The 13,542-nt window shown below is 37.8% G+C and overlaps 1 protein-coding gene across 1 annotated transcript; it reads left to right on the top strand.

Moving 5' to 3' along the window:
- Positions 1-12,481: 12,481 nt before the first annotated feature.
- Positions 12,482-13,238, top strand: LOC120127053 (the record flags this gene model as incomplete). The annotated part of the gene is made up of 1 exon (XM_039145065.1): positions 12,482-13,238. A coding segment is annotated over one exon (573 nt), but the record flags the coding sequence as incomplete, so codon positions are not given.
- Positions 13,239-13,542: the final 304 nt, after the last annotated feature.

Below are 13,542 nucleotides of genomic sequence, written 5' to 3'. Positions count from 1 at the left end.
ATTCTCGACCTAGGCCTTTTAAATTCTTTAATTTTTGGGCAGGTCACCTGGAGTTTCTAAATCTGGTGTGTGAGTCTTGGAATTTTCCAATCCATGGGGATTCGATAAGGGTTCTTTTCCAAAAGTTGAAATGATTGAAAGCTCATTTGCATCTTTTAATAAAACCCATTTAGGGGAGATTTCTAATAAGATTAATTTGAAGCGTGCTGAGTTGGAAGCTTGTCAACTTCGAAATTTGGCTGTTGATAGCTTTGGGAAAGAGGTTGTTGGGGAACGAGTATTGCAAGAGGAGCTCATTAAGCTTGTGAAAGTCGAGTTGTCATTTTATAAACAAAAGACAGGTCTAGTGGTTGAATGAAGGGGACCAATGCACGAAACTTTTCCATTTTGCAGTGGCTGTTAGGAGTAAGAGGAGCACAATTCGTGTTCATCTTGATGACCAATTGAGGAAGCTTGAAACCTTTGATGATATGGCAACCGAGGTTTTTAGTTATTATATCCGGTTGATTGGTAAGGGAGGATCAGAATGTTAGGGGCTTTGGTGTTGAGGTTTTGCGCGAGTTTCTTAGTTATTCTCTTCCTTTTGGTGCGTGTGGTGAGCTTACTCGGTGCATAGGTGATAATGAAATTAAGGGGGCGATTTGACGGTTACGCAGCTTATTTTTTTAAGGCTGTTTGGGAGGTAATTACGACTGATTTTATTACAGCGGCGCGACATTTTTTCGTCTCCTCCTCCATGCTTCCCGCTTTTAATGCTACAACTATGGTTCTTGTGCCTAAGGTTAGTAGCCCCGGTATGGTTAAGGACTTTAGGCATATTTCCTTATGTTCGGTGTTTATAAACTAGTTACGAAGATTTTATTGGGTCAGCTTTATGCTTATTTTTCAGGTATGATTACTTTAAATCAAACGGCTTTTGTAAAAGGGAGAAGTATTGTTGATAATACTCTTTTGGTGCAAGAGATTGTTCGGAGTTATGCCAGGAGTTCCTTGTCTCCTAGATGTGCTTTGAAGGTGGATATCTAGAAAGTTTTTGACTCGTTAATCTGGAGCTTTGTGCTGGCTGTGTTGGAGGCTTTGGGTATTCCGAGGATCTTTTGTGGATGGATTCAAAGTTGTTTTACGAGAGCTTGTTTTTCGGTTTCGTTAAATGGTAGTTTGGTGGGGGGATTCGATGGGGTGATCCCTTGTCACCTTATTTGTTTGTTCTAGCCATGAATGTGATTTCTAAGCTCTTGGATGTTGTTGCGGTTAATAAGATCTATAATTTTCATACTCGGTGTAAGAGAATTGGTTTGACTCATTTATGTTTTATGGACGATCTTTTTATTTTTTGTAAAAGCTCGATTGATTATTTGCTTGGGGTTCAAAGTATTCTGGAGCTCTTTTATAGTTTTGTAGGGCTTAGACTTAATACGTCCAAGAGTGAGTTGTTTGCGTCGGGGGTCTTGGATGAGCATTTGTGTATTATTTAGCAAGGTTTTGGGTTTCGGGAGGGTCGACTTCTGTTTTGTTATTTAGGTGTTCCTCTGGTTACTAGGAAATTGTCTGAAACCGATTGTGCTGCTTCGATTGACAAGGTTAAGCGTAAGTTGGATCCATGGTTTTAAATCGCGGTCGAGTTTTCGGTCATTTTGGGTTTACCGTGATTGTGGCCGTCGCAGGCGCTAGTGGGCGCTATTGCGGATGTAGGAGGTAACTCGAACAGTGGCGAAACCGCTATTTCGCGGGCGCTATGACGTTCTCGGACCGTGATTTGAAACTTAGGTCAGTGGTCTTCTCGGCATCTTAGTTACGCGGGTAGGCTTCAGCTTATTAAAGTTGTTTTGTTCAGTATAACAAATTATTGGTGTAGTCGGTTTTGCCTCGAGCTATTATTGCTAGAGTTGAACAGCTGTGTATCCAGTTTTTCTGGAAGGGAGCTGATGTACCAGCTGCTGACGTTCAGGTTAGATGGCAACAAGTCTGTTCTCTGCGCTCGGAAGGAGGCCTGGGGGTGTTATGTCCATTGTTGGAATAAAGCCTACTTGATCCAATTGATCATGAATATTCTTACGGATTAGGGATGGTTGTGGGTTGCATGGCTTAAGGAATATCTCATTAGGGGAGAAGACTTTTGACAGGTTCGGAGTAAATCAAATTCGAGTTGGTGCTTTAGGAAGCTCATAGATCTTCAAGGTGAAGCGGCTCTTTTGTTCAATTCTTCTGAGGATTTGAACAAGGTCTCTGCACGATGGATTTGGTCAGAGATTCGAGTTAAGTTTCCTAGGGTCGGCTGGCATAGGATTGTGTGGTTTCCTCTACATATTCCTAGGCACGCCATTATTAGTTGGATGGCTCTTTTGGGAAGACTTCCTACAAAGGATAGGTTGATTCGTATGGGTTTGAACGAGGATAGTCGATGCTTGATGTGTTCGGATGCGGAAGAAAGTAGGAGCCACATATTCCTTGGGTGTGCTTTCTCGGTGGATGCCTGGACTGCTGTTTCAAGGCTTTGTGGGGTAACCGGGGGGCGATGTGTTGGGATGAGGAGTTGAGTTGGGTTACTACTGCTCATTTACGAGGTCAGTCGTTGCTCTTTTTCATCCTTAAACTTGCTTAGAATGCTTTCCTTTATTGTATTTGGAAGGAGAGGAACATTAGGCATTTTTGTGGGAAACATAGAACTTCTCAGGTTGTTGTGGATGCCGTGAGAAGTGTGATTTGTATTAGGTTAGGTGGTCGATGTTTTGATAGAGCTGATCCTGTGAATATTTTGCTTTGTTCGAGGTGGGGGATCTCTTTGTAAGGGGTCGTGGTTTTTGTTTATGGTGGTAGGAGAGCTGGTTGATTTTGTAGCAGTTTTACTGCTTCCTTCGGTTATTTGCAATAAAAGCTTATTAAAAAAATTATTATTTAAACTTTTTTTTTATTATTTATGCTTACGTTATTTCAACCATCAATTAAATTGTTGATGTGATCAAAATATTAATTTTATTAACTATAATATTATATATTAATTTGAAACTAAAAAAAACAGGTACACGTTTGATAAAAACTACAAACTTCACGTATCAATTTATATAATAGTAATTATTAGGGTTAACTACACAGATGATCACTTATATTTGTGTTCTATCCAGTTTTAGTCACTGATTTCGAAAAATGTAAGATATGGTCACTTTCATTTTTATTGAATTAAGACGTGGTCACACCGAGTTACCTGCCTTTAACATCAATTAAATATTTGATATAATTATACATTTGGTTCCTTTTATTTATATATTCTCTTAATTTAGTCCCAATTTTAATAAATTAAAATAAATTTAATCCTTCAATAGGATAATGTCACATATCATGCCACATATCACCATTCAGTTGGAGGACTAATTTTATTTTAATTTAATATATTTATTTACATCAATCAAAGAGTGACATGTGTCACTCTGGTTGAAAGAAAACAAAGGAAAGCATGTTGGAGCAAAAAATCTTCATCTCTTAAGAGACTAAACATGTATCCAACCGTTAAACCAAGACCATTGCTTGGTCTAAAGTAGACAACATGATGTATATATTTTATATCGTAGTATATAAATACTTAAATTCATAATATTTATATATATATTAACTTAAAAATATTTTTATATTAACTTATTAAATATATTTTATTATTAAATTTATTAAAAAAATATTTTATTTTTATTTTCATTTAAAATATATATTTTGCGTTAAAATTTATTTAAAAGTATCACTAAATTGAAAGAATATGTAAATAATAGGGACCAAATGTGTGATTATACCAACTATCACGTCACATATTATGTTAATTGTTGACAACAGTTAACCTGTGATGACTACATCTTAATCAAATAAAAGCGGAAGTGAGCATATCTTAATTAAATAAAAACGAAAGTGATTATATCTTATGTTTTTTGAAATCAGTGACCAAAAGTTGATAAAACACAAACATAAGTGATCATATGTGTAGTTAACCGTAATTATTATTATTATTATTATTATTAGAAACTTATATGTAATTTTGGAGGGGGAAACAAAGGGTTTTCATAGTTGGAACATTTCCCTTTCAATTTTGACTCAATGGACCAATGTAAAGGTAAAGCAGCATAGAGCCCACTAAACCAACGAAGAACCTAAGCTTGATATAAACGAACCAACATGAGCCCAAGCCTTACGTTGGGCAATCTTGATGGTAGCCTACAACATGTATGCTGGTTTTCAGGCTTCAACACCATCTATATTCAGGGATAGACCCATAGTATTTTTGGAAATTATAAATTTTTGTATAGTTTGAATTTTTTTTTATTAGTAATATGTTCTCCGGTAGTTTCACTACACTTATTGATATACAAACGATGAGGTTTTCAAATAAGATTGACGTGATTTGATGTATGGTCATATATTATACAAGTGAAAAAGTTCAGTGATAACTATAGTAATTGTTTAGGGTTTATAAATCTAATGATTTTGTATTATCCGACGAATAATTTTTTTTAACCGAGGCACTTAGCTTGGATTAGACATTTGCTTACCATAACACTAATGAAACAAACTAGCCAGCACGCACTTCATCTTGAAAGCTTTGTTCCGTATGAAGTAGCACCCAAGCGTAAATGTCACTATCGCCAGAAGTTTCTCATCCAAAGATAACGCTGCAAAAGAAATTAAATTTATTTATTTTAAATGTTACATACAATTACATATGTATTTAAATATGTATCATGTATGGACGTCACAATGTCTTGTATGTATGGATGCTTGATTATCAAGACATTAGTTTGAGCTTATCAATATAGGGATATTCCACTGGAAAGGGTGAGACAGAGAGTAACCCTTAAGGCTGCAAATTCATTGTTGCCTTTTTCTTTCCACCTTCAATCATAACCATGCATTATTTCTTTTTCTTGCAAGTCAAGCTAGTTAGACCAAAACTTTTTTAAACGCAGTGCTTTGGGGAATATCTTGCTTTTGAACACATGGCACGTGCATAGTAAGCAAAGAAACGAGTGGGGTTTTTGTCAGTAAAGACATCCACACCCACCGCTGCTGCTTCTGCACATCCTCGTGTTCGGGTTCGGACGATCCGACGCTCTGCCAACTCCATTGCCCATGCATTTGCAGCAATTCTTGTTGAACCATTTTGTTTTATGCATGAATATTTTCAATGTATTGCCGCTGATATTATCACGGATGCATGTTATTGTTAATGATACCATGTCTTTTGAGTTTTGTAAATAAAAAAAAGGCAAAAATGCATCAGAGGGAAAAAATGATGTCACCCTCGTATTGTTTTCTCTCTCAATGTGGCCTCCAACTCAGAAAACAAGTTCAATGTGGTTCTTTGACCAACGTTTTCTTCGTTTGATCGTTATAATGTTGATGTGGCAGTCACAGTACTGGCATGTCAATTCATGGTACTGACATGACAATACATTTGCCATGTATGAGTTACTAATTTAACTCACTTTCCATGTTATCCACCACGTCAATATTGTGGATCACCACGTCAATACCGTGAATTGCCACGTCAACACCGTAATGGTCAAGGATGAAAAATGTTGATCAAAGTGCTTTTTTTTAGTTGAAGTGCTACATTAAGAGAAAAAAATAATACATTGTCATATGAGTCTTTTTTTAAAAGTACAAGGAGCTTGATGCCTTTTTACCAAAAAAAATTTACGTATGTGCGGAAGACAAATAGAGCTTCAAGTATAACGAAGGAATATAGTAATGACTAATGGGCGATTTTCCCGATATATCACCGTTGAACAGTATATTTCCCGATCAGGCACCGTTCAGACTATATTTCCCGATCTAACACCCTTTGCAGAAAGGCGCGGCCCTTGAAGCGCGCCTTATGCTGACATGGTATACACGTGTGTACAGGGGGTATATCGCGGTGCAGGGGTCGCGCCTTACCCCAGAATCTGCCACACGTCAGTAAGGCGTGCCCCCTGCGGCGCGCCTTGGGTATAATTACCCACCTACCCCGACGTTTCACCCCCAATCTCTCCCTATAAATACCCCCATCCTCAATCACTTTCATCACACCAAATTCTCTCAACTTCTCTCAAATACTCTTATAATCTATGTCTAAGGTATATTTTATTATATTTTTAATATTTTGTATTTAATTTATTTAGGTATTTAATTTATTTAATATTTTATTTAATTAATTTTTTTGCAGATATAAAATGGAAGACAATCTACTTCTCTTGGATGGAAATCATATATCTCGACACTTTGCTGATACGGTAATATTTTAACGTTTTAATTTAATTTAAATTATTAGTAATTATTTGTTGATTTATTTAATGCATGATTATTAGATTAAGAATTAATTTTTTTAATTATTTAATTTTAGGAGAAGGACCGTGTATTAGATCCATTCATTAGGAATCTTAAGTTAGTGATACCTAGACGTGTCTTGCCGTATTTAGTAGAGGCTGGATTCGGTTACATAAGTAGATATCAGGGTCACTGTAAGATAGAACTAGACCTTATTTCTACCTTAGTAGAGCGGTGGAGGTCAGAGACCCACATATTCCATCTTCCGTACGGAGAGTGCACGATTACACTTGAGGATGTTGCTATGCACCTGGGGCTTCCGGTGGATGGAGATGTGATATCGGGGACCGTGTAGGGTTCCTGGACTGCTTTGTGTTGGGATAATCTAGTACGTGTCCCGGAAAGTTTTAACGGTGGTTAGATACCGTTAATTGGTTAAATGCTAATTTTTGGGAGTTGAGCGAGGGCGCGTCAGATGATGAAGTTAAAATGTATGCACGAGCATGTATACTGCAGCTGATAGGAGGGTTGTTGATGCCGAACAAATCGCGCAACCAAGTTCACTATATGTGGTTACTATATCTTGTTGATTTTCGTCTGGCCGGATCACTCAGTTCGGGCTCGACAGTTTTGGCTTTATTGTACAGGGAGATGTATCGAGCCACTGACTACAGGCGTAATGCTATCGGTGGATGTCTCCTGCTGCTGCAGTCTTGGGCATGGTATCGATTGCCCTTTTTATGTCCCGTTGTGAAGAATCCATTCGTATTTCCGCTACTCTTGAGGTAATTATAAAACTAATTTCGAATAATAAATTTATTTTTCTTGAATAGGTGGTCGACTGATAGGAAAAATCATCAGGAGCTACCTGATGATTTAGAAAAAATTAGGGTGCTCATCGATCAAAAGACTGGCACACATGTATAAATTTTAATGTTTAAAAATTGATTTTAGATTATAATTATATAATTAGATTATTATTTTGATAAAAATTATATATTTGTTTTAGTTTGAATGGGTGACATATTCTAATGATGATGTGAGGACGGTGATCCCACCTAAGTTGAGGGGCTCATCAGATGTTTGGATGGCGATGGTCCCTTTGATCTGTTATGCGACCGTCAAGTAGCACTCCACTGATCACGTGCTCCGGCAATTTGGTTGTTTTCAACCAATTCTAGAAGCACCTCGCAATATGGACGAGTTGTATAGCACAGATAGACGCGACAAGACCAATACAAATTGGTTGGTAAGGCATCATGAGTGGGTCATGTTGTGGGTGGATCGACATCGACGCCTTTCCCGTAGAGAGCCCATTTTTTATGACCTCTTGATGGTTGATGACGGTTATTATGATTGGTTCAACAGAAACGGGAAACCGTTTCTACTTCTCGAGGATGCACAAGGGCAGGCCTTTCCACGATGTTGACAAAGATGTTCACCGACACAGCACCATCGTCCCCCGACTCGTGGACGGAGAGCAGGTGTTTTTGGTTCATCCTCAGCTGCACCAGCAGGACCTTCACAGCAGCCACTGTCTGCAGTGACTTACATACCGCAACCATATGTTATACCGCCACCGCCATTCCCTTACCTGATGTCGCCGTCGCCACCATCACTTGGTTTTATGATCCCGCCGCCGCCACCTTCACATAGTTATATGACCCCTCCTGGAGGCTATTATGGGTCTATGTTTGCAGACCCGAGTTGGGGTTCATATACTGGATATTTGGCGGGTGCAGCCTCATCACCCATGGTCGCAGTACAGACTCCTCCTGTACAATTTTCACACTCAGGGATGTCTGGGTTTAATGAGTTTTCCCAGTTTTCGCAGGCCGGAGAGATAGTCAGTCATACACCTCCAGGGTCCTTATTCTATGGAGGTGTTTCATCGTCATCAGCTCCTCGTCAACAAAATTTAGCTGCTCAGGACGACGACGATGACGACGATGATGGTGATGATGATGACAGCGAGGAGTCACAACCAGTGATACGAAGAAATCCTCCTCGAGACCGACAACCACCGCCTTGCGGTACACATTCGCGTAACAAGCATCGATAGATTTTTTTATTATATTTGTATTTAGTACTTTTTATTGTAGTTGTTTATTGGACTTTTTTATTGTATTTTTTTTATTTATCATTTAATGTTTACTTTAATTCGTTAATATGGTTGGATTTATTTTAATTTATTTTGATAAATTTGTTGGACTTTTTGTTAATTTATTTTGCTTAATTTTGTTTATTACCATTTAATATTAGTTATTGTAATTTGGTTATCATTTACCATTTAATACTTTTTGTATCGTTAATATCAGTTATTTGTTAATATAACACCAACATTCAATCTCGTATAATTGTATCATTTTTTTTAATCTTCGTCAGCGGTTATCGAATAACATTAACTTGAATTAAATGCAAATTAAAGTACAATAATTATTAATTGATAAACAACTACATCATTTCCACATCAATTGTTACTTGATGACAATAGAAGTGGACATGTTTTTCTAGTGTGTCCTGGGTTTCTACAATGTCCACATCTTTTGTCTTGTCTAGATGTTTCTCGAATATCCATATCGCAATGAATTCGATTGGATTTTGGATGACCACGCTCCCTCAATAAACTCATATTTGGTACAATCTGAAGCCAATTTTGAACCTCATCAGGGTCTTTGTCATTACCTATGGGGGGAACTCAAATTCGTATACCTTAAAAACTTCAGATAGTAGGTATACGTGATCCACAAAATGGTTATAGTCTTGACGTGTATGCGAGCAAGCTGCTATCACATAAGAGCATGGATATTTCAGAGCTTGAAAAAACCCGCAGTCGCACGTTCTATCCCTTAGATTTACTCTTAACGACACAACTTCAACCCCTTGAAGAGGTCGCGACAACTCTGTGACATGAAAACATTTCATGCCTTCTAGAGAAACTTGTTACAAATATCTCATTTGATGCAGCAATTTTTTTTCTATAGATCTGCAACTAATCTAGTGTGATACACATGACCGCCTTGCATTCAGGTTTGAGCTTGTCCCCCGAGCTCAAGTAATTGATGTTCATCATTCTTATTGTATCTTCCATGGTAGTTCGCAGCAATGTGTCGGAGATAATACCTATGTTGGACAAAGGGTGGTTGCCACATTGGACCCAAAGAATCCATTGCTGCTTTGATCCCAGCTCCGCGATCTGAAATGACACAGATTTTTTCCCTTGTGATAACATGTGCACGTAAATTTTGGAGGAAAAAAGCCCAAGAATCTGTATGTTCTCCTTTGAAAAGAGCAAAAACAACTAGAAGAATGTTGCGATTGCCATCTTGGACAACTGCCAATAATAAAACTTGTTTGTATTTTCCATACAAGAAAGTCCCATCGATCTGGACTACAGGCTTGCAGTATTTGACAGCATTAACGCACTGTGAGTAAGTCCAAAAAACCCGGTAGAATTGGCATCAATCGCGGAGAACTCGATCATTATGGTATGCATAGTAGGTTTCGAAGTCCACAATTGTCCCAGGATTCAACCTCCGCACCAGCCTAAACCAGCCTGGAAGTTCGTTGTAAGATGCATCCCATTCGCCATGAAGTTTGACAATGACATTTTGTTTTGCCAACCAATCTTTTTTATAAGAGACAGTGTATCCATATTGCGATTGTATAGCTGAAATCAATACAACAACAGCTATATGAGAGCTTGCTTTTACCATGGGCATGATGGCCTGGCATATCACTTCAGAGCCCAAGTTGGTATGATCTTGGTTGACCCCTCCAGCACAACATGTGTGAGGACCGTTGTATATTGTTAGTTCCCATCTGTTGTTTTTCCTCTTCCTCTTCGATACGGGAACTATCCAATTGCATCTATTTTCGCGTCAGGCACAATAGCATACATATTTTTCTGTCGTGGAGCAGTCGACTCTCGATTGAACAGAATTACGGATATTGTAATTTTTTATAGCCATCATCGCTTCTTCTTTTCTTGAAAACTCCATGCCTAAATATAACTCACCATTATTTATTGATGAGTAATATCCATAGTCACTGAGATGAGGCATATCCGCAAATTCTGGCCCATACATTACACCATAATCAGCTTCATACATGTGTGTTGGAGGGTCAGTTTGTGCCACGTTTGCTGGAACTTCATCCACATCATCATCATAATCGAAGTTGAATTGCGGTGAATCTAGGTGAATGAATAGTCCAGTCTCAGCACCATCCGCACCAGGTTCGCGAAGCGGTTCTTCTGGTGGAGATGATGGTTCCTCGATGCTCTCCACATTTAGGTCGAAGAACCTACTACTTGCACGACGTCCCTTTAAACTGGAAGGCATATCGACATTCAGATCGAAAAAGCTCGCAATCGAATGCTTCCCCCTGGAGCTTGAAGCCATGGTGTCAAATGGAAACTGCACAGATTGTTGCGTCGATGGCATCTCCATATTAAGGTCAAAGGGATTTGCAGATGAATGCCTTCCCCTTGAACTGGACGCGATGTTGCCATACGGATTGTTCATCGACCCACCTGGGTACATATCGTAAGGAGTTGCAGATGAATGTCTCCCCATTATGGCATTAAAATCATTACATATTACTGTCATCGGGTTGTCAACTTGATCAACTTGTTCAGCCAGCCCATAGTGGGAGCTTAATGATTGACTCCGAACAGCACGCACTTGAATAAAATTTGCATACATCTCAATATCGGCGTCTGAATAATTACTTTGAGCTTCAACCATCATTTCAACATCATCATTGTTCAAAAGTTCAAACGTTGTATAAGTTAATGACAACAATGATGTTGGAAATCTGTACTGCAACGATGACATTCTTATATTACTTCTAACATGAATCTTCCTCGAAATCTTCGTTATCAGCACCTCAAGAGTTATGTTTCTCTTCAATGATAGTTTAACACGCTCATTTGATACGAAAATAACGCCGGTTTCATCTTCTCGAATTTCTCCATCATAATAAACAATAGCTGAAAGTCGCGTCATTCTTTGAGTTTAAAAATGCGGCAATATTATATCTGCAAAAAAAACAACTGAAACAATGTTGATTAAATAAATAATATATGAACGAAAATATAACACAATAAAAATTTTACACATAAACATAAATAATTTAAATAATATAATTTTATATTATTACCTATACCGCAAAATTATTTCGACGTATATTTCCGCTTTCTAATTTTACAAACACAGAAATTAATTGACAACAATTAGTATAATATTTTTTCAAATAATCATAATAAGCAATAAGTATAATAAAAAAATTTATCACAAAATTACCTTATAACGAAAACTCGCACGAACTTTTGAATTAAATATGAGAAGATTGTTGGATTGTTGTATTAATTTTTTCTAATCGAGAGGAGATGTGAGGAGTTACCCCGGGGAAAGGGTATTTATAGCCGAGAAAAGCTACAAGACGCGGTACCTGCACCGCGCCTTACATAATTATATCAGATAAAGCTAAGGCACGGCCCCTGTTCCGCGCCTAATATAATTGTGTTAAAGGTAAGACGCGACCCCTGCCTTGCGCTATACTCCTAGGTGGCCTAAGGCTTTCCCCCGGGGCCGCGCTTTACACACGTGTATACCATGTCAGCATAAGGCGTGCTTAAGGGGGGGCCTTACCCCACGTGACACCAACTCAGTGTAAAGCGCGTTTCAGGGGCCGCGCTTTTCTGCAAAGGGTGTTAGATCGGGAAATATAGTCTGAACGGTGCCTGATCGGGAAATATACTGTTCAACGGTGATATATCGGGAAAATCGCCTGACTAATGAGTAGCTCTAAAAGGAAAATTAAACTTATTGACTATTACTTGATTTAATAAATAAAACATTATATTTATTTAATAATTTTTAATATATAAATTTTATTTATATGAATACAATATTTTATAAAATAAAATTTTAAAATCAAATAATCGTATCAAAAAATGGATGTTTAACGGACAAACCATCCATCTCAATCCCCAAATATACAAGATTTTTAATGTTCATCTGCACATTCCCCACCAACACTTTCCTTATATTACAATTCCACGCCTCACTCAAAGAAAAGTACACTTTTAGAAACACCTCCACACATTGAATTTTCCTTTTAATTTCTACAGATTTTTTATTTATTTATATGGACGAATTGGATAATGTGAATCCTCGGGCTTGTTTGAAATCATCACTACAATGGTTTCTTCATCGAAAACGATCCACTTTTCTCTTGCATCATCACTCTTTCCATTTTGATTCTCGTCTATTTTCCTCATGGATTTTCTCTCCTTTTCTCTCCGGTCCTCGTTTTGACAGCTTCCCTCTTGCTTTCCCTCCTCCATCTCGGTGCCACCCAGAGAATCCAAACGGAAGCCATACAGAAAGGAAGCGTTGTTGCAAGTGTTGCAGAGCTTGAAGAAGAAGAAGAAGAAGAAGAAGAAGAAGAGCTCAAATGGGCGACATGCAAAGATGACCCTGACCTTATAATGCAGAGCTTCGAGGAAAGGTTCGTCGAATGGGACGTGACAGTTCCGTTAGAGGTTATATATGAAGAAGGAGACGAAGAAGAAGGGAATGATCCGAATTTGAATTTGGATCGGACCCGCGGTATTGAGATCCGTCCTTATCGCTTTACTATCCGGAATCGGATTCAGATAGTTCACCGGAGGAGGAGGAGATTGATTTTCCGGTTATCGGAAAATGGGTTCCGTCGGAGAAGATGGGTTATCGATGGGAAGAAGAAGACAGAGAAGGTTTGATTGAGATAGCAGTCAATAGGAGAGAGTTTGATTTTCATGGAGAAGATGATAATTTGATAGAGATTGACATTTCTGAAGGTTGGCTACTATGAATGTTGCATTAATCAAAGGATTACGTTTAATTAGACGAGTGATTTGCTCTTGATTTTCCCCTTTTTAAGCAAAAGCCCATTTGGGTGATAAGGATGTGGCATACAAAATGAAATATCTATATATATTTATAACCTTATATTTCTCATGTTAGTTGTCTTGATTTTGATCTTATAAAAGTTCATAATCTTATAAAATTAATGATCAACGTGTTGTTATTATTATCCTATATTTTATGTTAGTATTCAAATCTGAATTCATGCGATTCATAATTCAATGAGCTGTGTATCTTTTGGGGAAACTATAATCTTCATTTACAACAAGATTTGATTTGTGCCAAATTCGATGCGTTAAATCATAAGAACAAATAGAAAAGAAACCAAACAATGAGAGATCAA

The sequence above is a fragment of the Hibiscus syriacus genome, unplaced genomic scaffold, assembly GCF_006381635.1.
Source record: "Hibiscus syriacus cultivar Baekdansim isolate YM2019G1 unplaced genomic scaffold, ASM638163v2 tig00001478_pilon, whole genome shotgun sequence".
NCBI classification, from domain to species: Eukaryota; Viridiplantae; Streptophyta; class Magnoliopsida; order Malvales; family Malvaceae; genus Hibiscus; species Hibiscus syriacus.
The sequence above is the reverse complement of the archived record's forward strand: the minus strand, read 5'-3'. Positions and strand labels throughout refer to the sequence as shown.